This window comes from Pseudochaenichthys georgianus, chromosome 9 (genome assembly GCF_902827115.2).
Source record: "Pseudochaenichthys georgianus chromosome 9, fPseGeo1.2, whole genome shotgun sequence".
NCBI lineage: Eukaryota > Metazoa > Chordata > Actinopteri > Perciformes > Channichthyidae > Pseudochaenichthys > Pseudochaenichthys georgianus.
In genome coordinates this window covers 11,905,964-11,933,747 of record NC_047511.1, presented here as the reverse complement: position 1 = coordinate 11,933,747, position 27,784 = coordinate 11,905,964, and the positions used below count along the sequence as shown (strand labels likewise).

The 27,784-nt window shown below is 39.7% G+C and overlaps 1 protein-coding gene and 1 long non-coding RNA gene across 2 annotated transcripts in view; one reads left to right on the top strand and one right to left on the bottom strand.

Moving 5' to 3' along the window:
- Positions 1-360: 360 nt before the first annotated feature.
- LOC139434390 (uncharacterized) lies at positions 361-1,830 on the top strand. The gene is made up of 3 exons (XR_011643737.1): positions 361-1,062; positions 1,283-1,313; positions 1,469-1,830. It is a non-coding gene; the product is annotated as an uncharacterized lncRNA (long non-coding RNA).
- Positions 1,831-6,911: 5,081 nt separating this feature from the next.
- The window catches only part of ppil2 (peptidylprolyl isomerase (cyclophilin)-like 2), a 37,900-nt gene continuing 17,027 nt past the window's right edge, over positions 6,912-27,784 (bottom strand). Inside the window, exons 13-20 of the mRNA XM_034091372.2 lie at positions 25,937-26,026; positions 22,625-22,658; positions 19,469-19,586; positions 18,704-18,760; positions 10,765-10,837; positions 10,271-10,333; positions 9,072-9,214; positions 6,912-7,131 (exon numbers count right to left, since the gene is read on the bottom strand). Coding sequence (XP_033947263.1) covers positions 7,029-7,131; positions 9,072-9,214; positions 10,271-10,333; positions 10,765-10,837; positions 18,704-18,760; positions 19,469-19,586; positions 22,625-22,658; positions 25,937-26,026 — 681 coding nt within the window. The 3' untranslated portion in view covers positions 6,912-7,028. The remainder of the gene's footprint in view (positions 7,132-9,071; positions 9,215-10,270; positions 10,334-10,764; positions 10,838-18,703; positions 18,761-19,468; positions 19,587-22,624; positions 22,659-25,936; positions 26,027-27,784) is intronic.

Below are 27,784 nucleotides of genomic sequence, written 5' to 3'. Positions count from 1 at the left end.
CGGAACTGCTGGACGGAGCCCAGAACAAATTTCCTTACGGGGACAATAAAGTATATCGTATCGTATCGTATATGAGATTTCAATATGAGATTTCAAAGGACTTTTATTTTGAAACTCCTTACATTTTACATTTACTCGTGGTAGTTATACGTAGTTTGTTTTAAATAATTATTGATCACATTATATAGTACATATTTCTTAATTTAATATGTTTGGTTTGTTTTTATAGGTGCTTTTGTTATTGACCGAGTAAGCGCTGGGATTTTACCGTAATGCTTCTAATATTCGCGCACCCCAATATCACGTGCGGGCTGGTTTGACTGTGTTTTCCCAAGTGGAGGCTGGCTTGACCGCAGTGAGTCGTTGGACCAAACATATCAGGTAATACACATGTTGTGCATGGAACACAGTCAAGCTAGCTACATAGCTAGTAGCGAGCACGTTAGTTAGCATCACATTACTTAGCCTTGTCATTTGTATTAGCCTTAACATGAAGTGAACCCAAATGTTAAACAGTAAGAGTAGTCATGATGGTAAATATTTTGTGAAACATTTGAAGAGGAGCCTATCGCCCTCTCCACCAGGTGCTAAGGGGACGGGAGGTAGGCTAACGGCAGATTAGCATCTGCGATCTTTTCTACTTAATGCTATCTGCTCAAATGGTTAACATTGAACATTAAAAGATCAGGCAGTTCAGGGAGAGTCGAAGGAAGGAAGGCAGGCAGGCAGCTTTGCATGACATTTATTTATTTATAGAAGGACCATGCATACAAAAACATTAATCTCAGCAAAGAGAAGAGATGCAATATGCCAGATTATAGCTAATTTCCATCTGTGGTCCATTCTTCTGGACGTGTTTCATTGTGATGATAGTGAGTCAATCTGTTTGTTGGAAAGACAGTAGTTGAGTGATTACTGAGAGAACATTATTAAAAGAGATAATTCTTTAAAGTGTTGTTACTGACCTTTTTCTCTTTTATTTTCTTTACCTCACCTGTAACTGCTGAGACCCTGAGGAACATGCACACTGGACTGACCTGCTCTGGCAACCTGATTTCCACTGTACGTAATAGTATTTGGTTATGGTATATTATTTATATACATCAAAGGCACAATGCACCCCCCAGAGACACACATGTATTGAGTGTGATATTGTGCATAGGTCAAGTGAAATCATCTTTACACACTAGAAAACTGTAGGAGTGGCAACTTGTTTTGAAATTGAATTTTTAATATCCGATAATTAAGTTGATCTGTTTTCTTTATTCTTCTCTTTTCCCAGCTCCATCCATCACCGTGCTCTGTTCCTGCAGGTCCTGCTTGCTAATCAATGCTTTATTTTTTTACACAATTACAAATAAAGTCAATGTATTGTATGACATGAAGTTGTGCTTCATTCGGAGTCAATAATAAATTCATTCTGCCTTCAACTGCACAATGATTGTGGACTGCACCGACATCCATGTAGCTGCCCCCAGTAAGATGAACCAAGCAAAGAGGGTCACTATCATGCCCAAGGACATCCAGCCGCATCCGCGGAGAGAGGGCTTAGACTGACCTGAGACCAGCACACCCAAACACAACGGCTCTTTTAAGAGCCACCTACAGTTTCAAAGAGTTGCAATCCTACGTTATTATAATTATTAAACTGGTTCATGTGTCACTTAGTTTACTGAACCGTGATGAATGAAAGAAATGAGTGAGGTAGTGGTTTAAAGAAGTTACAAAGACATTAATATATGAGTAACAGGTCAGTGTAAACACAAGCTTCTGTCAATTATGGATCACTCAAACTATATAAAAATATGTAATAAAGTTCTAAAACAAGTATTCGGTATATTCCTTGATAGCTTTTGGAGAAGGTTGTTTTTAAGTTTACTAAAATCTATCGTTTCAACTGTTTCACTTTATAAAAAGGAACAGGTGAGTAGAGCATCATTGAGTTTCTTATTCTGTCAGTAAATTATCCAAATGAAATGTTTATCATTATTTTATTCAACCCTAAACAAATTGATTGTACCTTTTTAATAATGACCTTACATGGTTAAGTTAAATTAACTTCAGAAAATCAAATCTGTTCTGAGAAAAAACTAATAAATGTTTAAAGATAGGAACTTGCCATCCCACTGAAAAACAGTCCGTAGAGATTTAAAGGCGTAGTTGTAGTTCAGTCCAACGTTTCATTTGGATTTATTTCTCCAACAGTCAACTATTTTCATAAAGAATATATATATTTTTCAAAGTCAACTTTATTGTCAATCTTACTCAGTTTGTGTTTATAGACAGAGATCAAAAATACTTTTAAATCAAATAAAATTATACAATTTACAGATATGTATACAAATATATATATATATATATATATCCTATATAATGATGGTGGACACTTCACCTCCAGCAGGGCAGATGGCTGCACAAGTCCATCGGGGGATGCTCCCAAAACACCGACTCACTCACAAAGAGACCAGACTCGAACACTGTCTCCTGATAGGCCTGCACAAAAGCCTTCACCCCTTCGGCCTTGTTTACAACCCCCCAGTTGACAGCCATGACTCCGTCCAAGTTGTACCCCCCGAGCACCCTCTTCATGAGGGACGCGCATGGAGTGGATGAAAGTCCCGCAGCACCAAACTTGCTGGCTGTTAACCTGCCCCGCCTGTGTAACTGCCGCTTTGTCCGCTGTCCTCCGGTGGCTGTCTGGATGGCAGCTTGCTGGTCTCTGCTCAGTCGCATTGAGGCAAGAATTGCCTCAAGCCACCGACCCCCATGCCCCTTCACGGTGACAATGGCCTGATGTTGAGGCCGCGGCTCTGGCTCAGGTGACAAAAGCCATGCCATGCCACACTGTGCGCCCCTCAGTGCAGACCTGAACCAGTCTACATCCTGAGTGGCGATGTCTCTGGCCAGTGGGTTGTATGTCTCCTCTCACTGTTGGTAGAGTTGAGACACCGGCTGGACTACTTTGGAAGTGCCAGGCTTCCTCCACTGGCACTCAACATCTGTGGAGCGATCTGCCACATGGCAGATATTGCCAATGCTGCAGCGTGGCTGCATTTGTACATCCCCCGTGCACAATCACAGACAGCGCTCTGCATCGCGCCATCGTCTCCCATGCAGATCTGTACAAATAAAGAAAGTACCATGTTTGTTAGCATGCTATAATAGATTGAATGAGCAATAATACAAGGATGGTCCGGATCTGGGGGTGGGAGGGGTTATTTTTCCATAGTTTTGTCTGATTGTTGTTATTGTTTGTTTTTTCTGTATTTTTTGTAATGTGTGTTGTACTGGTTGTGATTGTACATTGTATTTTTCTAAATGTGTATGAATACATTTTTGAAAAACATTTGATCAACAATAAAAAAGGATTTGGTCAGGATCTAGACTCTGTGTAGTTTATTAATTAATCAATGCTCTCTACATTAGGAAAACACATACCAGTGTACCCGAGGGAGTCACACACAGCTGTGCCTGGATAACCAAACAAATTGACAAGATAACCAAAACCCTTGAATCTACACACAAATAAACTCAAATGACACAACGAGATGTAAAAGGAGATCACACATACAGTATAGTCGATATAAAACTGGCCGCTTCAATCTGAAGAGCAACTAAAACAAAACACGGGAGTTTACCTTGTTCTTGTGAACACTAATGTTATCCACAGCATACACACAGACCACGAAGTTCTAAAGGAGAACACTAGTTACTGAAACAAAACACGTTAGTGTACCTTGTTAGCTAATGTTAGCTAGCTGACATTAACGTTACACATTGCACTCATATTACTCACCAACATCTTGTAAAGCCGGTCCCGCTGCTCTTACAGAACCGACTAACTCCCCTTTCGTGTATGTACAGCTCTCAACGTGTCCAGACTTGTAGTCACCTCGTTTTATACTTTTATTCTCATTCTGAAAGAAACAGGTGAAATTTGCTAACGTGACGGCCATCTTTGTGATGGTGACGCGTATTGTGCGAGACCAAGAGACCTGTAGTTCACTCAGCGGTTTCACACAAAAAAAATTGTAACTTCACAGTTTTACGACACATTTTAATTTTTTTGACTTGCAAAATATTCTTTTAAATTGACAAACATCATATGTGTCATTCGTGGCACAATTCAAACGGGATCAAAAGATAACCTTTCTCTCTCCATTGACTTCAATGTATAATTTTACGCTTCCGGGGTCCCATGGAGGCTCCCGGAAAGGGAGGGACTTCGCCTCTCTATTCAAGCAACACGACCAACAACCAATCACGGACCGCTCTGCTACCCACAATTCAGTTCGGCGAAAAAGCGCGGCTACGTGACGTCACCCCATTGAAAGTGAATGGGCAGATTGGAGCTTTCGACGCTGTCGACGCTGTAGTGTAGACGGGCCGTCAACGTTCTCTTACTCTGGCATCTTGTGGCAACTCCCGTTGAGCAGCGGCAGATGCCTCGGCAAGTTGTGGCATCTGTGGCATATGCCGGAAGTACTTGCCACAGCTACCACAGAGTAGCGGCCTCTGTGGCATATGCCGGAAGGACTTGCCACTGCCTGCAGATGCCACGAAATGAGCCAGGCCCTACTGCTTTTTCGGTGCATACAATAAGTTCCGCTACTGCCCCCGGAGTCCACATTTCTTAGCTTTAGAGTTGGCTTTCCTGCCTGCTTCTGCGATGTGGCAACCATGATCTACTTTACAAAATACACTGACTATGGATAAACGTCTCATACAATCACACTTTAAAAAACAGAACAAAAAAAGTCCAGTGTAGCTTCTTCTTGGTGTACAATAGGGCATACGTTATAAACTCACCTCTGATTGGAGGAGAGCAAACAAATGTTTAAAATGCCAAGACTTTACTTTAACATTTAAAACATGTGCTGAGTTGTTGACCCAGGGCCATAATAGAGGCAGGTCAAATAAAGACGGATCCCCAGAGCTCAATTATTTAATAATTTTGGGACTATCCTGCTGGATATGATGTTATGCCTCTGTGCTAACTTGGCAGTTGTGAAAGCCACTCAACATTACCATCACACCACAAATCACTTTTAGCACTCCATGTGGGATAATGATGTAGGTCTGGAACCTTAGCTTTGGAGGGCACCGACTTCATTTTTCCATCGCCTGTTCCCACAAAGCTTTCCCTCGCTCAGGCAGGGGAGAGACACCTGTACAACTGTAGCCAAGAGCACAGCTAAATAATGAGGCTTGAGTGGAGCAGCATTAAGGCAATAACCATGCATCCAATAAATTATGTGAGACAAGGGTGCCATCACTGTGTCACAGTGATCCTAAAAGTAATGATCCCACAGATTCATGCAATTACCCGTCTCAGAGCATGAAGGCTTTTATATTTGCTTCTCAAAACAGGTGTTGCTGGGAAACATTTATAGGGAATAGAAAGCAACAAGGGGATGTCTGAAAATGTACCTCATGTCCATTGTGGCAGTTTTAGAAGTGTATGATACTGAGAGACTTCCCATGGGACCAGTTTGCTCTTCCAATAGACAAACAGTACATACACAGACCCAATGAAATAGATATACTGATGTAGCCGATATTTTTTGAGGGAGGCTGTGGCTCAGTGTACTGTGCTAGACTTCGAATCAGGGGATAGCAAGTTTGAGTCCCACTGCAGTCAGCATGTCGTTGTGTCCCTGGGCAAGACACTTCACCCCAAATTGCTCCTGTGGGGATTGTCCACACTGAATGTATGTAAGTCGCTTTGGATAAAAGCGTCTAACAAATTACATGTAATGTAATGCAGCTGCTGGTAAAACATAAACACCTCAATTTAAGCAAACATTTGGAAGCTCTCCACTCTGTTGTCCATTGACAACAGAGACCAATAGTGAAGGGGAACTTCTGTTCCATGTAGCAATTGGGGAAAAATATGTGTTTACCTTCATTTAGTGTCTCGATCATCAGATATGAAATGTATGTTGGTGACACAATTATCGTGTTTGACTGTTTGACAACAGTGAAGGTGATCACAAAGAGCAAGCGGGGAATAAAGAGAGATTGAATAAGCAGATAACAAAAATGATTTAGCCATTTTATAGTTGTTTAGGCATTTAAGTCTATATATACACATTAGAAACCTGAAAACAATCAGTCAGAAAATGTCTCTGGTTTACCTCGTGAATTGTATATGCCTGTACATTTTACAGATCAAAAACGATTCTTGCATATGATGCAAAAAACAATTGCTGTGTAACATTGTGAAATTACCTTCTTTCAAATCCCATGATGCAAATGTCTGTACTGACATGACTATACATCTAACAATGGAAACCGGAGCCTTGACTGCATGCCATCGTACCAAAATAATAGCATCACATTTTCATTGCATTAATTAATAGCATTCTCAGCTCACACTTAAACTAAGCGATGTTGTGTGTGTCCTAAATAACCAAACCAAAAGTGTGGATATAACAAAGGGACCAGGCTCGTTATTTTTATGTGTGGGACACCTTGGCTTTGATTCAAGAAGTACAAATCTTTCTTTGGAGCACTGTACTAAATGATTATAGAAACGTGACAGAGCAAACCCACTAAAACACATGGGGCGTTGAGCCAAAGCGTCTCTGAAAACGCCTGCATGTCGTCATTCTTCACCAGAAAACTAACTGAGGCGTCAGGAGTTAATCATGTTCACAAGTTCTCGTTGCAGTAATTAAAGTGTGCAGGACAAAAGGATATCAGTCACGTTTTAGCCCAATTATTGATTAGACTATCATGAATGTTAAAGATGAGATTTGTTGCTTACGATATTGATTTTCCTTTTGATAAGTGCAGATAAATCTTTATACTGCCCTTTTTTTTTGTCGCAGATGTCAATACATTGTCTTTAAAACAACAGCCATACAGTGTCTTCAAAGGGAGAGGTGAACAATTAGATAACGTCACCATCGTTGTAAAAAGTAACTTTAATCGTTTCACATGACAAATGTATAAATGACAATAATTGTGTTGCGCTCAACCCGACCAGTCAGAATCCAGACTGGTGAATGCTAAATGTTTCGGTGCTACCAGGAGCTAAAGTCTCCGAGGTTGGTCTTGCCCTTGGACTTTTTAGGCGCCGCTCCGCTGGTGGACGGCCCGCTTTCATCTACAGCAGCCGGTCGTTTTCTGAGGGAGAAGAATATCACAATCAGCTGTTTTTATCTAGCATTTGTGTGTCTCTTGTTTACGTTGGCCAACGGGCAAACACACTACAACAACCTAACACACTTACATTAGAAAAAAAGTCAACATTTATATTTCAAAAACATGCAAATGAAGAAACTTCACACAGCTGGAACAAGCGCAGATCAGAGCATTTGTTGACATTTGGGGATTATAAAGTTGGCCAACTGCGACTGTTGGCAGAGTTAGTCTGTTTAATAATTGTTAGGGTTTTTTCTGTATTTTTGAAATGACTAGATTAGCTGCGTTAGCTAGCTAGCTTATATTAATACTTTAATTATTAATAATAATTACTGCAAAAATATCAGAAGGTATCATGTGATCACATTGTTAAAATAAGCCAATTAAATGCACATATTAGTTCATTTACCAGTGACAGTGATTGTTTGCCAACTTTCTAATCCCCGAATGTCAACAAGCGCTCCGGTCCAGCTGTGTGCGTTATAATTTCTTACAGCGTTTTATACTTGCAACTTTTTTTTTTAGACTGCACTTTTAGTAAACGCTGCACATGTGGTGTCAAGTTGGTGAAGATGTTTCTTCACATGCGTGCGTTTTCTATATTTGCATCGTTTTTGAAAGTGCAATGCATTTCTCCTGATGTAATTATTTTGGGCCATTAGAGTGCGTTTGCCCCTGTCGGCCACCGTACTATTGCTTTTCACTTTTCTTTCTTACCTTTCAGAATTATTCTGGAAATACATTCATACATACGCACTTACATAGATACATACAATATATACAACTCCATACAAAACATAACTCTGTACATACATACATATCTTTTACATTTGCATTTTCCTGGGGATGACTGAGGCTCTATTATCTTAAATGAATAAATGAAAAACATCTCACTGCTGACAAAGCCCTGAAAAGCCCCAACATGAGTGCTGAAACACCCCATATGCCATGTTTAACTGTCTGGGGAGAATAGACAGGCTGTCATTTGGGAGCATTATACTGACATACTCATTGTTAATGTGAATACGATGTGATGACAGGAGAAGGACAAGAAGAAGAAGATCTGAAGATAAAACACCATAAAAGAGGGAAAGATATGAGCATAATTATCTCTAATGCCTTCTTTGGCATTTCAGGTTCAGTTAATGTACCCTCGCTCTGCATAACGACAGCCATTTCAATATTACCACTCACGCTACACATTATGTAAAGATACTTATATGAAACATGTGCATATATTATTTAAAAAATATTCTTCCTTCCTTGAAATGCAGCTATAGGGATTTAAAAGTGAGAACATAATGATTCCATCTCTTCATCATATTTGATCAAGATGATTTTGAACAAAGAAATTACAAGTGCACTGCCCAAAACAGCTGTTACAGACTAATATTTTTCAGCTTCATATTTGAATGTTGTGTCTCTACATGTTTCCATGCTTCAATGTTCAATAAGCTCTTTATTTTTCTCATACTGCCTCTGCTGCAGCACCTCTTTTCACCCTCTGTCTGAAACCAGAGCCCAGTCTGCTCTGATTGGTTAGCTGGCCGGCTCTGTTGTGATTGGTCAACTGCTTAGATTTGTCCCGCCCCTTAGTCCAACATACAATGTGTTGAAGCCCTAGCTAAAAGAAGAAGCGTTACATTAATGCCACTATGTTACGGAAGTATGGTGCTAATGTTGTTAAATCACAAAAACACAGACAATAAACATCCCCATTGGGGGAAATGTATACTATTCTACTTAATTGGAAATGGTTCACATTCTGTTTCTAATGGCTCTGTGTCACTATGTAATCATCATGTTTTATCATCCAAATATTCTTCTGTTTTTTGCTTATATTTTCCACACATCGCGGCGATGCTTACTAAAGCAGAGTACAGTTTGGTGAATAGTAAATCAGTATGCATGTGTGTCCTTACGTGGTGGCAGGGTTGATGTATTTCCCCACACCCGCTTTGAAGGTCTTCGGCGCCTCTTCCCCCTTGGCTTTCTTCCGGGCGATGCTGGTCTGCTCCTTCTCGTCCTCCTGCTTCTGCAGCTCCTGCGCTCGCTCTGCTGCGATCTGAAATCATATTTGAAATCAAATAAATCTGCTCACAGGACTTTATGCTCTTCAACAGTTACTTCCACTTTGGCACTTGCACTGTGCATCATTGTTACGAATACAGGTGGGAGAACGAGCCTCAGGTGGATTCAGATGGTCTTACTAAAAACATTTGACACTGACAGAAGATCTAACGAGGTCAAGAGTTGGATGTAAAGCGGTTACATGTGGTTAACGGTTACCACCGCTTGGATCAGAGGCAAACAGTTCAATATGACCAATTATTTAGTTTTATGTTGTTCCACTCATGGTTAACAATTCACAGAAACCCTTCTTCCCATGTCTTAGCATGCTCAAGTTTGTTTTAAATGTTTGATTTATTTAAGACAATTTAATAACAATGAAGCACTTCTTTTTAGATGAATTCAATGCCTTTAAGTCAATTTAAATATAAAAATAATCAATCAAGGTTTGAGGTTCTATTGGACATAACTTATTGGATGCAGATAATTTCCTGGATGAAATTATGAAAGAATGGATTAAATGTAAAGTGTATAAAATGTTTGGAAAAAGGATCCATCCCAGTCCAAGGTGATGTCTGCAAAAGTCTTGTTTTGTAAGTCAAAAACCCAAAGCTATGCAGTTAATGACAGGAAGAAAAGAAAAACCCAAATCTCCTTACTTGAGCTGCTTCTTACTTTTTAACCCGGTGAATTACTTTACCGATGAATCAATTAAAGTAGTCAGTGACCTTCTTTGTCGGCTTATGGAGGAGTCAAATCATCTTTTCAGCTCCAACTATTATTAGAGGATGTATGTGTAAATTGATCGAGTTGTTTTATTTAATTTCATATACAGCAAAATGTGTTTTTCTTGGTTGTTGGACCTTCTCTGTGCAGATAGAAGTACTTGCAGAGTTCGACACGATTGCACACCATTTAAATTAAAACCTGCTACCATCAAAATGTTTCACTATCCAAATCCTTAACGCTCTGCACTGCAAGTACTCACAACGGATGTTAAGCATTCAGGAAAGTCAGCATTGTTTATATATGCAGACAGAGAAATAATCACCTGAGCGTCAGCCTCTTCGTACGGATCCACAAACACAGTGGCAGTTATGATCTTGATCTCCGACTGTAAAACAAACAAACAAAAATGTGTAACCAAAAAGGACACGGCTCTACGTGAAATCCGGACTTATGCTGGGCATCATTAAATTATTCAAATATCTAAAATGTTAGTCAATTTGACCTAATAATACCAATATCTAAATGATGAAGACATCAAGTCCCTTGATAACAGCAGAAAAACATGACTGACGATATTATACATTTGTAGCTGTATTAAAATTAACAATAGAATAGTATAATAAATCCTCATTGGCATTTTTAACTCATTTCTAACTAGCACCTTGTTTTTGAAACAATCCATATAAGGGTCAAAATACTGTCATGGAAAAACATTTAGAGATTTTCGTTTTTCATTTGAATATACTATCATTTTAATTGTATTCTTGATTTTAATTTTCTAAGGCAATCTGGACCTTAAAGGTCACCGATTCCTACCTTTGGTTTGTCTGATTTGACGTCACTCTCCACATTCTCCATGGCTGTAAGCGCCTCAAATCCACCAACAATCCTGCGAGGAAAGTGAAAAACAAACACACTTCATGAGCTAATTACTGTACAACAATATAAGAGCAAGAGAGACCGGAGATAGTCACAAAGGTCCCAGATCATTTGGATATTTTACAAGAAAATATCAAATGAAGGCAGCCTATCCCTCAAGCAAATCTAAAAATGTAACCATTGGAGACCTGATTGAATCTTCCCTGCAAATATCTCATATCCTCTGTAAAGACTGATGTCCCTCATGACATGAGGGCTGTGCATGGTTGGTTTCAAAGAGTATAACGAAACTAAGTTCAGATTCCTGTGACACCTTCCATACGGTTGAAATGCCCTTGAGCTTGACACGAAATCACTCTTATTTACATGGCGGCTGAACTTCAGTCGACTGCTGCTGACCTTGTAGTGGAAGAGGCTGCAGGAATTCACTTTTATTTCATGTTCAGACTTGCAACAGTACTGTGTCCAACTCCATGCAAGACACTGCATCAAAGAAGAAACCTCACTGTAGATTTGAGAGTTCTGAGAAACACTATGACTCAATGAGTTCTTTATGTCCACCAGATTAATGCAAATTAAATATTGTCTCTCTTTTAGCTCCGTTTCTGGTCTCCACCAACTACTGAGAGATGTATTCATCTTTTAAGCTGCTAAAAAGAGCTCTGTATCGATAAAGTACCTGGCAGGCATAATCCAGGAGTAACCATTGCACCTGCATTTTTGCAGAAAATAAGATCTATGGCAAACAAAAGTTTGTGATCATTCTATGTTTCGTTCAGCAGGATCATCTTTACAAACTGACTACACTTTTACCATTTTTGAAGCTTAAATACATTTACCAGAAGTAAATAGCTATTGTCATTTGTAAACAAACTACACCAAGGTCGCATGACTTTAACATCACCACCAATATCAGGATACATGTATTTATTATCCTTGCAAGAATGGAAGTAATCATCACATACAGGGCTGCGTGGTCAAAATAGTTCCCAGAACAGTGACCTTGACATGCTTTCAATACAAGAGAGGGTGTTACAGTCACAATATGCAGAATACCGGTTCAAAGCAGTATACAATGTTTAGTTCAGATTAGCTAAAGCCTGGTTCAAAGCAGTATATAGCAGGGGGGCGGTGGTGGCGAAGTCGATAGGGACTTGGCTTGGGAACTGGAAGGTCACCAGTTCAAGTCCCCGAAAGACCAAGTGCTACCGAGGTGTCCCTGAGCAAGGCACATTCCCCACATTGCTCCCCGGGCGCCGTTCAAAATGGCAGCACACTGCTCCTAACACTAGGATGGGTCAAATGCAGAGAAATAATTTCCCCATGAGGGATTAATAAAAGTTCATCTTAATCTTATACAATGTTTAGTTCAGATTAGCTAAAGCCTGGTTCAAAGCAGTATACAATGTTTAGTTCAGATTAGCTAAAGCCTGGTTCAAAGCAGTATACAATGTTTAGTTCAGATTAGCTAAGGCCTGGTTCAAAGCAGTATACAATGTTTAGTTCAGATTAGCTAAAGCCTGGTTCAAAGCAGTATACAATGTTTAGTTCAGATTAGCTAAGGCCTGGTTCAAAGCAGTATACAATGTTTAGTTCAGATTAGCTAAAACCCGGTTCAAAGCAGTATAAAATGTTTAGTTTAGATTAGCTAAGGCCTGGTTCAAAGCAGTATACAATGTTTAGTTCAGATTAGCTAAAGCCTGGTTCAAAGCAGTATACAATGTTTAGTTCAGATTAGCTAAAGCCTGGTTCAAAGCAGTATACAATGTTTAGTTCAGATTAGCTAAAGCCTGGTTCAAGCAGTATACAATGTTTAGTTCAGATTAGCTAAAGCCTGGTTCAAAGCAGTATACAATGTTTAGTTCAGATTAGCTAAAGCCTGGTTCAAAGCAGTATACAATGTTTAGTTCAGATTAGCTAAAGCCTGGTTCAAAGCAGTATACAATGTTTAGTTCAGATTAGCTAAGGCCTGGTTCAAAGCAGTATACAATGTTTAGTTCAGATTAGCTAAAGCCTGGTTCAAAGCAGTATACAATGTTTAGTTCAGATTAGCTAAGGCCTGGTTCAAAGCAGTATACAATGTTTAGTTCAGATTAGCTAAAACCCGGTTCAAAGCAGTATAAAATGTTTAGTTTAGATTAGCTAAGGCCTGGTTCAAAGCAGTATACAATGTTTAGTTCAGATTAGCTAAAGCCTGGTTCAAAGCAGTATACAATGTTTAGTTCAGATTAGCTAAAGCCTGGTTCAAAGCAGTATACAATGTTTAGTTCAGATTAGCTAAAGCCTGGTTCAAAGCAGTATACAATGTTTAGTTCAGATTAGCTAAAGCCTGGTTCAAAGCAGTATACAATGTTTAGTTCAGATTAGCTAAAGCCTGGTTCAAAGCAGTATACAATGTTTAGTTCAGATTAGCTAAGGCCTGGTTTCAAAGCAGTATACAATGTTTAGTTCAGATTAGCTAAAGCCTGGTTCAAAGCAGTATACAATGTTTAGTTCAGATTAGCTAAGGCCTGGTTCAAAGCAGTATACAATGTTTAGTTCAGATTAGCTAAAGCCTGGTTCAAAGCAGTATACAATGTTTAGTTCAGATTAGCTAAAGCCTGGTTCAAAGCAGTATACAATGTTTAGTTCAGATTAGCTAAGGCCTGGTTCAAAGCAGTATACAATGTTTAGTTCAGATTAGCTAAAGCCTGGTTCAAAGCAGTATACAATGTTTAGTTCAGATTAGCTAAAGCCTGGTTCAAAGCAGTATACAATGTTTAGTTCAGATTAGCTAAAGCCTGGTTCAAAGCAGTATACAATGTTTAGTTCAGATTAGCTAAAACCCGGTTCAAAGCAGTATAAAATGTTTAGTTTAGATTAGCTAAGGCCTGGTTCAAAGCAGTATACAATGTTTAGTTCAGATTAGCTAAAGCCTGGTTCAAAGCAGTATACAATGTTTAGTTCAGATTAGCTAAAGCCTGGTTCAAAGCAGTATACAATGTTTAGTTCAGATTAGCTAAAGCCTGGTTCAAAGCAGTATACAATGTTTAGTTCAGATTAGCTAAAGCCTGGTTCAAAGCAGTATACAATGTTTAGTTCAGATTAGCTAAAGCCTGGTTCAAAGCAGTATACAATGTTTAGTTCAGATTAGCTAAGGCCTGGTTCAAAGCAGTATACAATGTTTAGTTCAGATTAGCTAAAGCCTGGTTCAAAGCAGTATACAATGTTTAGTTCAGATTAGCTAAGGCCTGGTTCAAAGCAGTATACAATGTTTAGTTCAGATTAGCTAAAGCCTGGTTCAAAGCAGTATACAATGTTTAGTTCAGATTAGCTAAGGCCTGCGTAAGCAATAAACATGACAGTCATATGTCTATCTCCATAGAGCCTGAATCATCATGTTAATCGTTGTCACATAGCTATCATATGCCTAAACCAGTCCTGATGCTCTTCTAGGTATTCATACATCCGGTTACGTACACAGCTACGTAGGGCCTTTGTTATCATGTGCTACTCTGATACTAGAAGAGTACATTCAGTATTTTCCCAACAAATGTCACAAGTGGGGTATTTATGATGTAGAACAAAAAGTGGACGTGCTTAAACAAAGACCATTAGAGCTATAATGCAGGTTCATTCGGGCATTAAACCAAAAAGCCATTACAAACCAATTGTCTGTGAGAAGAGGAAACCATTAGTGTTAACTCACATCAGGTTTTAGGACCGATTCTTGCAGCTCTCTATAATCGACTATGCTCCCCCGATGGTCTCTAACTTAGTCTGTCTGCAGGTTGGTGTTTGGCAGGTAATGCATAGTAAGATAGTTCACTCTGAAAACAGCTGCCTGCTGTGGGGTGAGTAGACCAAAGCAATACAATTACAGCCAGACAGCTAAACAATGTGCTCAAACGATAAAGCTCTGTGAAGCCAAGAGGCGCTGCAGATTCAGGTGATAATTCTCTGTAGGGTCCTCACTATGAGCAATTCCTTTATTTGGTCTTTTGGCTCTGTGCTGCAACATTGAAGTGATGAGAAATCAACAAAAGCACCTACAACTTAAAAAGTTAAATACAATATTTCCATTGGTCAATCAAAAAAACAGGTGTACTTCCCTCTCACCCTTTTGTTTTTTTTAATAATAGGAATTTCCTACAGCCGCTGAGATTTTTGTGCAGACCTGAATATAATTCTCAGACAGTGAACACAAGTCTTTGTTATCAGCACCACTGGCCTCTAAAACACAGCAGAGAAAATCACCTCTGAAGATAGAGTGTGTCAAATGCTGAGGGCCAGGAGGTGTATCAGTTAGCAACTCCCACGCCGCAGAGCACTTTAAAAGCAGTTGCTCTCGCCTTGCTCCTTTAAATACAAAATCTTTGTCCAGCTGCTCCTTCGGGGCCCCTGATACAATGTGTCGAGAGAGAAGACACACAAACCTCAGGATGTGGAAGGATAATTGGATAGATAGTGTTGGAGGCAGGGCCGTTCATTCCTTTGAAAGTCGCTCAGTGGCGCATGAAGTCAAAATGACCTGCCACTACCTTTTAGGGGTCTTCCAGCAATTAGGACCATGGAGCATGCACTTTTGCGTTTCCTTAAGCCCCGCCTCAAATGTGCTGCCCCACCGCAGCGTCACGGCCGATCTATGCTCAGTCAAGTTAATAGAGCAGGAAAATAACTATAGATTCATTTTTTATCAAATTTGATACTTGATTTGACACTTTTAGGAACAAATTATATTAGCAATTTTCTAATGTTAGCCCTGGGCATTTGATTTCGCTCAAAAAGAAGAATATCTGCTGATTTATAGAGTTTTCTTTAATCTTTAGTTTTCTTACTTTCATTAGCATTGTCATTTGGCCAGTCAAAGTAATGGATTGACAACTTTTAGGACTTTAAGGATTTAAATAAGCAATTTGTGTTATCACTGGGTATTTGATTTCGTTCAAAAAGGGGAAAATCTGCTGATTTACAGAGTTTTCTTCCCAATGTTAATTCATGGAAAAACGTTTTGGGGCCGATGACGACATGGTCTTACACGTAGTTGTAGTAATGCCATTTGGCCACTACCAGAATGTACTTTAACAGCCGGCTTACTACCTAGAACAGTACAGCCAATAGTTAGCAGGGGGTGCTTCATAGGCCACATCGCATCCAAGCGTTAGCACAAACGAAGGAGCTCTGAACACTGGATGAGGAGCTGACCTTGCAATATAACACAAAACTATTAGGGTCCCAGTAAATCTGCTTTTAACAAACAGGTGTTCAACACCTCACATCTCAAACATCTTTTCCCCTATACTTTAACACCTACATGATGGAATATTTTCTAATGTCATCCAAGACATTTTACCCATTTCCAGATTAGAATATGTTCTTTGACTATATATCTAGGGAGGAAAAAAGCAGCAACATTCATTCAGTAAGAAATCCATCCCTGTGCTTGAGCATGCCGTCACTTTAGATAAGGAGAAGAAAGAGAATTTAGGGTCAAGGAAAGGTTAAATCGTGTAGGAGGAGGATTGACTGGCATATTACTAGGAGATGTCCGTCTCAACACTGAAATCTATCCATCTACCTATCTAAATCTAGGCCACGAGTATTTTTGGCTGTCTCTCACACACACCATATTTCCTGTCAATTCTCTAATAAAAATAATTATTAAAAAGACAGGCAGAATACAATAGGGGCCATACAGTAATCATTGACAGTCAAAGGATAGAACATATCAAGAGATTGTAAGGTAAGGCAATTTACTGTTCCCTTTATTTTCTAGTGTTCTAAATTAATAACTGGAATTCATCAGGGAAGATGTAGCAGTAGTGAGGTCTTTAAACAATAGGGAGTTTTATCTTGCAATTATTTCACACGCCAATATATTTTAAAAGTCTGACAACATGGTGGCTCTGTAGTCTGATCCAAGACGACCAACCGATATACTTCTTTTAACAAAGCATCGCATACCAGCTCCACTCTATCAGTTCCTTCCTTCCACCAAAAAAATAGCCCTCGACATACACATCACGTCACTGTTTGACAAAATTAAGTTTAGAGCATTTCACGAAAAGGAAACTGAAAAAATAGGGAATGATGTTGAGTCCATAATTTCCTGCAGACAAGTTTTTCAAATGGTTGCGTTGTTTCTTTGTCACACCCCCAGTTGTAAAGGCCTTTAATGCCTAAAGAAAGCCCCCTGGTCCTCAGAGAGCTTTCAAGCTTAAAGAACCTCAATTAGACTACCTGGCTGTGTTCAAACCTGAACAACTACACACAAAAAGGCGGAAAGAGTCTGCTCGATTTGCATTTCAAAAGAAAAATTCCTTTGTGAAAGAGTCCACATTATGTCTAGATGGGGTAAAGTGGACTGTCTCTGTCGTTCCCATTAAATCTGCAAAGAATACCGTCTGGAAAGGAGAGGAAGCTGGACGCGGGGGCGAGAGCAGAAGCTTTTTAAAGTGTGTTGGCCATGTGAAGAATGAGGCAGCAGAAAGTCGCTAAAAAGGACAGTCATGATAAAAGCCCAGCACAGCAGCTAGAGAGAGCCTTCAGATACAAATGAGCATCTTCTAAATTGGCCGGGAGTCACACAATCTAACCAATTTATGGACTTCCAAAGCAACCAGACACTTTTAAAGAATTACATGAGAACGTTATAAACAGTCGGACAGTAAGGAAAAGACTGATAATGAAGAACAGATAAAAAGCTAAAGTGAACATGGGGTGTTTACCCAATCAATGTTTCCCACAGGATATTAAAGGGGCCCTATTCTGCTCATTTTCAGGTTTCATATATTTGTATTTTGTGCATCTTTCTTTTTCCAAGATCGCCTGTGCTGCAGCACATCTTTTCACCCTCCGTCTGAAACCAGAGCCCAGTCTGCTCTGACTGGCTGGCTCTGTTGTGATTGGCCTCTTAAGGCACGGACACACCGGGCCGATTTTTGGCGTCGATAGATGTCGACAGATGTCTGGCCGTCGATGAGCGTCCTGTCGCCCTACTCAGATTGGTGTGTCCTGCACCGTCGTGTCTTTTCGGCCGTGCTGACACCTTCCGCCGGCTAAAGGCCGTCGGCAAAAGAAATCACTCTGATTGGCTGTTCAGCTTAGCGAATCAGTGTATGAGAAGCGAAACGGAAGTGAGGGACCCAAACAAACTATTAAGAAGGCAAATCTGAGACTTCATTTAACTCCAGCTCTCGACACAGGTTCGGGAAAGCCCCGTGAGCTTCTCGCTGTAGAGTGAAAATGGAACGCACACGCTATTTGTTGTTTGTTTATATCACGCAGTCTATTCTTCTCTTCTCTCTGTGTATCACGCAGTCTGTCTTCTGGTTGTTGCCTCTTTTGAATGACGAATACACACTACCGCCGCCTGCTGGTAAGGAGAGTTATTGCCACTCACGCATGCGCAGTTCGTACGTGCTTCTTGGCCATCGGCTGAAGTCTTTGCGGTGTGTTCCAGTGCGACTGTTGGCCAAGACGCGGAGACGTGAGGCGACACAACAGTCTGGTCCATCGGGACGTGTTCTTTGGTGTCAGTTTGGTGTGTCGGGGCCTTAAGCCTATCATGTCCAATGTGTTTGAGCGCTAGCCAATACAAGTGTGAGTGTTACATAGTGATGTCACAATGAGCAGGAAGTAAACAAAGGATTACAATAGAGGCATTTCAAGCAGGGTATGTGTGGAAAGAAACCCCTCTGAAGGGAACTTTGAGATGCAAGCATCTACAGACCATTGCACTAAAACATATATAAAAGCAGTACAGGAAAGGGAAAACCCCAAAAGTGTAATAGGGCCTCTTTAAGGGACTATGGTGGGCGTACCTAAAACAAGTATATGTATATTTTGAAGTTAAATGCATCAATCTTGCACAGTAAAAAAAACAACATAGGTTTACCTTCCAAAGATTGTGTGCTTCCTGTCAAGGTAGGCGCACGACCGGAACGTAATGAAGCTGAGAGAAAAACAAGATGCAGAAAATAAATAGGTTAACCGTGTAGCAAACTAACAAGAAATATAAAAAGAGAGCTTTGCCTTACAAATAATAATAAGCAGTATATAATCTTAGAGTAAATTGTAAATTAAACGTTCTAATGTTGTTATTATCCTGAGGACTTTCATTTACAAGTGTTTATAATTGTGCTGTATTAAACATTGTTTACCTTATCCTATTAAGACATTTGACATTAAAATGATTTAGTCATTATGGTTTATTCCAGAATCACTAGAGGCCTTTAACTTGTTGACTAAAGACCAAAGACACCATTACAAGCTAAAATCTAAAATGAAAACTTCAGATTTAAATAGTGCATCGTTTTTTAAGTTCATAATCAGAACTAAATTACGTTTTACAGTGTTTAGAACACTTTTCCTATATGTAAGAAAGGTCATTGTTTAAATTGACTTTTTTGAATGAGAATGTTAAAAACAGGACTCTGTTAAGTACTAATTAAGAAAATACCAAAATACATCTGATGATTGTCAACAGAAAAAAATGTATTCTGCGAGCATTGATTAATTTCTTCTTTCATTCGCCTGTGGGGCCAAAGAAATTAACAAGTAAGTAACAGACAGCAAAGAACAAAACATAACTCCCTGCTGACCGACTTTCTATAAAACAGAGAGTTCAAAGTTTAAGCTTTTAAAAAAGAGCAGTTCTTACAACTGAGATTTGTTGGTGTTTGGACCAGAGTTTGCCATGCTGAGAACCCCTCGGCCAGTGTGAGACAGGTTGGGCCGAAACTCATCCTTGAAAGGTTTCCCCCAGAAGGATTCCCCTCCTGGGAAGGAAGAAGGTGGGTGAGGGAGGAAGAGGAGAAGAGAGAGAGATCGACAACACAAGTTCTTATTGCTCTTAGGTCTGAGAAACTAAAAGCGCCTTGTTCAAGGAGTCTTTGTATGCTCCTTTTCAGGTTCATAATTGTATTTTGTGCCTCTACTGTGACATGTTTACATGCTTTAATGTTCAAAAAGCTCCAGTCGGCTGTGATTGGTCAGCTGTTATTGTTGGTCAACCGCTTAGAAAGGTCCCTTGCCTTAGTATCACGTACCATGTTTTGGAGCACTAGCCAATTGAGTGTTACATAGTGATGTCACTATGTTACAAAGGGGTCCAATGGATTTGTGGGAGAGAAACTTGGGATGTTAGCCTTTGCAGATCATTTACAGCCCAACAACCTACAAGAAAGGGGAAAACCCCCAAAAGCTAAATAAGGGCCCCTTTATGCATTTACACATTGGCTTTCAGGCAAGAGGGTTACCACTTCATTGTGACATGATCAAACCCATTTCACAGTTTGCATAAAAAGGAAACAAATTGCACTGCATATTCAAAATAGAGAAACAGACACAAGGCACCATGTATTTTCAGCAGACCTCTTTGCCCTTGAACATGGAGCCATGTTGTTCGCCTTCAGCTGTGAATCATTAATTGAGATTGACTTCATCATTACGAGTCATCACGATGAGAATACAGGAATACACACTGCATGAGCTTATTGGCTCCCGACAAGGTGAGAGGATTTGTCGCCTTGAGGTGAGGCCTAGGAGGCATGTGGCGCAGTGGATAGAGCCTTGGTGTTCGGACCAGGGGGTCACAGGTTCAAACCCCACTGCAGTCAGCATGTCGTTGTGTCCCTGAGACACTTCACCTCAAATTGCTCCTGTGGGGATTGCCCACAGTATTGAGTAAGTAAGTCGCTTTGGATAAAAGCGTCTAACAAGTGACATGTAATGTGTTTCACTGTGCTGCCAGCTGGTGTACAGGCATGGAACAGTGTGTGCATACAGTATATATAACTACAGTATGTGCTGTATGTACACACCGAGTATTGGTGCATACTACCAACAATCAACCCGGCTTGTGCAGCCGTCAACTTCCACAGGTGACACCTTTGCATCATTTATCAACTGGCTGATATCTCAGAGCAACACTGGATCATAAATGAAGGGAGAGCCAGAGAGGAAAATGAATTCTCACCAAAGAGTTAAGCACTAAATCAAACTGCATTTCTTTTAATGCTCTTTAAAAGACTCATTGAATGCCATCAGTACAATATCCTCCACCGACTGAGATGCATCTGCGATAATGAACGCATTATTCGGCATTTCAAAAAGTGCCAGCGTATGCTTCTTGTTTCATATTTTAAATGCTCTTGTGGAATTTCATTCACAAGTCAATGTTTAAAACATTTTTCTCTGAAGAATCTTTTTCTGAAGGGCTTTAGATAAATGAGGCTCTACGGAAGCTGAAAGGAAGTGTTACCGCTACAGTGAGCAGTCAGCCGCATGTGTGAGGCGATCCGCTCTAAACGTAGGGGGCAATTTTCTTAGGATTTACTTGACACATAAATCAAAAGAAATTCAAGTCTCGGACGTTCAATATCTTATTTTTCTATCTCTATCCCTGCATCAAAACACTTATTGTACCTGCATTTTCCCAATAATGCAAATTCAAAAAAAAAAACGGAATGCACAGCCTTTTTTGTTTTGTTTCATCAGCATAAAATAACTACAACTGCATTATGTTGTGCAACCCCGTTAAGCAGAATGACAATAAATGATTTTTCTGTATCACCAAAAAGCAGAATACCAAAGAAAATATGAAATTACAGAGAGTTTTATCCCACAGGCAATAAGACTGCTAAACGCCTGAGCTCTGTTAAGTGCCTCCATAACATAAAGCAATAATCTGTCAGCATCTTACAATTTACAATAAACAGTATTTTATTTTACAATATTTTATTTTACATTCTGTTCTCGTATATCTTATTTTATTTACATATATAGTCTCCTGCATTTACTTAGCCACTTTCAACATTAACTGCATTATTTAGCTTATTGTATTCATACATTCTTCTGACATGTATATAGTTGACTTTATCTGCATTACTTGTACATTGTACTTCTATTTGCTAGCGCTCCAACAAGGACGGGACATCTCTAAGAGGTTGACCAATCACAACCAAGCTGGCCAGCTAACCAATCACAACATACTAGGCTCTGGTTTCAGACAGAGGGTGAAAAGAGGTGCTGCAGTATGAGACAAATAAAGACCTTTTGAACATGAAATCATGTAAACACATCACAGTAGAGGCACAACATATAAATATGAACCTGGAAATGAGAATGATAGGGCCCCTTTAACACCTGTTCTTATAAAAGACACAGAATGAAATCGACAAATGATTGACGACAGTCCAAAGTTTTAAAGCAGTTGCCTAGTGTGTACTATTATCTTTAATGATACACACACATTTAATGCAAGTCACTACTGAATGTTAAATGACTGTTAAAAACTACCGGGGAAATCCATCTTTTAAGTCAAGCCAAATGTCTATTTATGGGTTGTGTTCACATGTTGTTCCATCTAGGTGCTGTTGAAAGCTTTTACCCACAGGCCAGGGACTTAGCACCTTCATAAATCTGTCATTGTAGACTAGTTTTGCCTAGCGTTAGGAGAGACGCCCACAGACACAAGGCACACCTTTGTGCTTCAAACTCTGTAACTTAACTGCATTAGGCCACCAGTCGATTACACTGAGGAGCCTTTTAAACTGGGTTTTAAAGACAGGAAAACAACACTGAATGCTATAAAACACCATCAACTCAGCCTTCTTCCATCTGCACCATCTGTGTGTGCTAAAGTGTGGTCTTCACTCCCCTGTGCCTTAACAGAGTATATTTAGTAACACTTTTGATTTGCATCAGGAATTGCAAGCTGTATTTACACAAAGCTTCCAAAAAAAGAGCTATAAATAATTCAACAGAGACGTGTTACGCAATTCAAAATGTGGTTTGAGTGCAGTCCTCATCTTACCTGTACCGGTGCCAGTGGGGTCCCCTCCTTGAATCTGGAAACATTTAAAAATAAAAACTGTTCGGTTTGAATGACGTTAGCTGCTGCACATTAAAGTTGTTCCCATTACTTAAAATAGTAAAATGTCTCATTTCTGTAAAGTGGTCTTTAAATAAACCATAAAGTATTTCCTTTGACACAGATCCAACATGGTGGCCTGTTCCTTGTAAGTGTTAGCAGTCACTGACGCAGGATACAGGTCTCCATTGTTCATTGTTCAGGCTCAACTTTCCTATTACAGTTGGTATTGGAGAGTAACTGCTCTGTGCGTTTCTTTAGTAAAGACACACAGGGGGGGGGGGGGGGGGGGGGGTATGACTGATAACACTACTGTGGAGCCAAGGTTTGATGAGGGGCTGTGCTGTTCCAGTGCAAAAACGAACGTGGACGTGGACACGTTGTGCTTGTGGACAGAAGTGGTAAAAAGTCCCTTATGAAAACGTCTCATTATACTGATGTTCCTCCACTGCCAGAGCTCCTTCTGGAGTGTGATCTGAAGGAGTTCCTGGTGAACATGCATCATTTCGTCTGGTTTAGCTGCTGGCACCTATGACTGACATTTTGAAAACCTATATACAAATAGCCAATCTTCACGCTAATGGTCTCATTTGCTTACGTAGGTCATTTAGAGGCATTACTGTTATAACCAGTTAGAAGTTCCTGTAAGTAATTAAAGGGGCCCTATTATGCTTTTTGGAGTTTTCACTTTCCTGTGGTGTGTTATATAGGTGTTTCCGCAAAGACAGGAATCCCAAAGTTCCCTCCAGAGGGAGTTTCACTCCCACAAACTGTAACTGCATAAAGACTTTAAGACTGTGAAATTGAATTGAACCAGAAATGTAGCAATGAACGTTTTAAAAACATGCAAACAAAGGTAGTAAAGAAATGCATTCAACATGGTTTTCACTCTAAGGGTCAAACACACATGGCCTCGAAACAAGTTAAATAGCCATTCAAGGTCTCTGAACATTTGTGTATTTAGGTAAGTTTATCATACTTTAAAAAGGTTACAAAAAATAAAAAGCAGTTCTTTCACTACCGCCTCAAACTACATCATCGGCAAAACATTTACTTTTGATTATATGTTTTGTTTGTATCAGCCTAATCAAAGCGAATGGAGACAGACAGTAGGTTGCAAAATGCAAGATTCACTCCAACGTGGTACCCAAGAAGAGTCACGTGTGAAACAGGCTCAAAGAAAGGGTCTAGAGACTATGATGCAACTGAAGGGTGGCAGCCTTGAAGAGCCTCTCACATTTCATAGTGAACACTTGAGAAGAATCACCTGAGGATGTTCTGTACTCTCACAAGGTCCTGATAAAACTACTTTAAAAAGGGAAAGTGAGGGACACAATTATTTTTGCCAGTATTAATCTGCTTGTTGTTATGAAAGGGACAGGAGACCCCCCTTGATGAGAAACTGTAAGAAAGTATCGGGGGATCCCTGCAGAGTGGAGTCAATTAATGTTTATTTTTGTATTTGGTGGTTTGTGTTCCAGTTATCAGCTGTGCGCAGCGTCTCAACTGCAGCCTGCAGCCCCCCCCCTCCCCCCTCAGCAACTCTATATCCACCAGTTAAAGGAAATAAAACTAATGTATTGAGTTATATCAGCTGCCAAATCTACCAAAGATATGGTGTTCTTAGTTTCCATACCTCCTGTGTTTTATGAGCGACTTATCAAGTCTTGGCAAACGGCATAAAACACCATTAAACATGATAGTATATAAAACCATGCTCGCATCTAACCTATAGAAATGCCAAACGGCGTCAGTTTAGACGTAATTCTGTCCTCCTGCTTAGCGCATCATTTATGAGAAAACATTTCATAACATTAACACAACATATTGGAGGTGGTTTTAAATAACAAATCCGTATTTATTTATTTCTCCAAGTTGTGTTTTTGTGTGCACTGAGGAGTCGCAAACAGGTATTTGTTTAATCATTTTAAGATTGGCTTTAATCAATGTTTGCAAATGAATTCTTCATATATGATAAATGAGGTAACATTTTATTTATGGTATTATTTCCACATATTTCTCTCCATTCTTCCTTCTGCCAACGGTGTCGCAGTTTCTCGTCTCTCCCGTTTTTGTCCGTACCGCGTACGCATGGGTTAGAGTTTGCGTGGAGGACCGCATATTTTCCCGTCAAGTTTGTTTTTTATAAATCGCAAACATTGCGTAGAAACTGCCGTACGCCATCTTTTGAGCGTACGCACCGTTTATAAATGAGGCACCTGATCTACACTTGGAGCCACTTTAATCATGGGAGAGGCTGCTCTGGAATACACAGACGAGCGGCTGGTCAGAGACCTCCGTTTCATATTCTCTGGAAGAAAATGTTTACTCATCTCTTAAGCAGAAAAAACTAAAGAAAATTATTATTCGAACTAAATAAATTGTTATAAAACAGTGGACATCACCATGGCAAGTAATTTTTTTTTTTCAGTGACTTGCATTACATTTAAACAGGGATGTTCTGGAGGATAAACCTTATCTAAATCAAGCTGATTACTTATCACTTTTTGGGGGTTTTCCTTTTCCTTTAGTGTGTTAAATAGGTTTATGTGCATGTAAATGGTCTGCAAAGGCTAAAATCGCAAAGTTCTCTCCGGAGGGAGTTTCTCTCCTGTAACATAATGACATCACTATGTAACAATCTTGCTTCTATTGGCTAGCATTCCAACACATTATACGTGATATGCTAAGGGAAGGAACATCTCTAAGCGATTGACCAATCAGAGCAGACTGAGCTCTGATTTCAGACAGAGGGTGAAAAGAGGTAATGCTGCACAGGCAGTATGAGGAAATAAAGAGCTTTTTGAACATTAAAGCATGGAAACGTGTCAAAGTAGAGGCACAACATACATATATATAATATGAACATTTAAAAACTGAAAATTTGCATTATATGTCCATTTAAAAAAAGGTATATGAGCTATAGTATATAAAAGGGGAAATAATATTGATGATAACTTCAAGATAATCACAAGTCATTGTCAAGTAAAGTAATCAAGAGTAATCCATGTAGTCTATGCAGAAATTTTCACAGGACTTGTGAACAACCAGTAATAAGATATAAAACATGTACAATTCTCTTTATTTCCATTAGGCTCAATATAATCTATCCATACCAACAATACAAACAACAGGTGTCACTTTGTATTTGGGTATTGTGAAAATTAGAATGTATATTTTAAGTGTTTAAGATGGCTGTGGTGGTGGTGGTACGCAAAACACAGAAAAGCATTTTTATCTGGTCAAAGTCCTTACCATGAAGTTCCTGATGGACCTGTGGAAGACTGTCCCATCATAGTAGCCTTTCTTACACAGACCGATGAAGTTCTCTCCAGCTTTAGGAACCTAGACGACAAAGCAAGCAGAGACTGTTTAGACACCCACAGTAAAACTAAATAGATTAAATAGAATGTTTCCAACGACTCTCAGCTTTGCATCAGCACAGTTCTAGTTTCAGACACACCGAGTGGGCTCTCCACAGCAAATCATATCAGTTACTTTACAAAGTCATTGTTACTGAAATCAGTGTTGAGGTAAGGCATTGAGCCTAAACAAAAGTACAGAAACATAAGGCTGACAGAAATGAACAAACCTACATTTACATAAAGTTGCTGAATGTCTATAACTGTCTGATGATACCTTACTTTAATAACAATATTTAAAATACTACCTAGGATAAGTATGCAAGTCAAGACATTGTTTTGAAAGTATTAAAACTCAAAGCACTCAATGCAAAAAAATCCCTTGTTATTGTTGGATATAACACTAAAATTAGATTTAATTTAGCTGACACTTTTGTCCAAAGTCAATTACAAAAAGTGTATTAAACCATGAAGAGATACAATTGAGAATTGTGTAAATCAGTTATTAACACAAAAAACATATTGCAAGTGCTAGTGCATTGGATTCAAATGAGCATGTTTAAAATGATCGGTACAGAGGAAAGATTTTATTTTTAAATTGGCCCACGTGCAGTTGTAGCAGGTGGGTTTTCAGTCAGGGTTAGAAGATAGTCTTTCTACTGTCCAGATAAAAAGAAAATGTACAGAATTATGTTAAGAAGGGCATAGATTAAAATGAATATAGTGCTGATTTGTAGTGATTCTTTAAGGGAAGGGATGGGCAAGCTCTTCTGAATTGTACCCAAATGGATGATTTTTACTTTGACTACAATGACCTTTTGTGACGGTTCTCAGAAGACATGTGACCGGTAGAGAGCAGTGTTTCCCCTATATACAAATAGCGGCGGTGCTGTGCCGCTGCTGAAATATGCTCGCCGCTGCTAGGGGGCGCCAGCCAGGTATCAACAAAATAAATATTATTTTCTTTATAAATAATGATAAGTGCCGGCCCTTTTTGATTTGTTTGTTTGTTATGTGCATTTGTAGTATTTGTGTTACAGTATGTTCAAAAAGGTGTATTTTGCTAAATCTTGAGATATTGCCACTGTATGTAATAGGCAGGCCATCGGGAGGTTTCCCGATGGCCTGGCCTGTTAAGTGGCCTGCTGGTCTGGCGATTTTTTTTAATTATGTATTGTGAACGCAACGCTGCGCAAATGTGGGTTTGCCTCACACAGGGTGACTGGTTGTCTACATGATGTGGCCTGCCGACATGGCCACTTCCACACCGATTATAAATCAAAGCCCTCGATTGGTCTCTGTGTGTCATTCAAGCTCGGGAGGGTGTGTGTATGTATGGCACGAGCGAGCGAGAGAGAGAGAGAGAGAGAGAGAGAGAGAGAGAGAGAGAGAGAGAGAGAGAGAGAGAGAGAGAGAGAGAGAGAGAGAGAGAGAGAGAGAGAGAGGAGAGAGAGAGAGAGAGAGAGAGAGAGAGAGAGAGAGAGAGAGAGAGAGAGAGAGAGAAGCACCGGTTACTTGTATTTGTGTTGTTAGCATCTGGTTAGCTAGCAGCTCTAAACATAAGGACCTGTTTCTACAACAAGGTGGAGGGAGAGTCCTCTGCTGTCAGACTGAGATAGATAAACAGCTCAGGTGAGGTTAGGGCAGAGGTCGCGTTAATCGAATATTTTCCGTCGATGACGGACAAATCTGAAAGCAGTCTGTCATTTTGACAGATTAGAACAAACTCGGAACAGCGCCA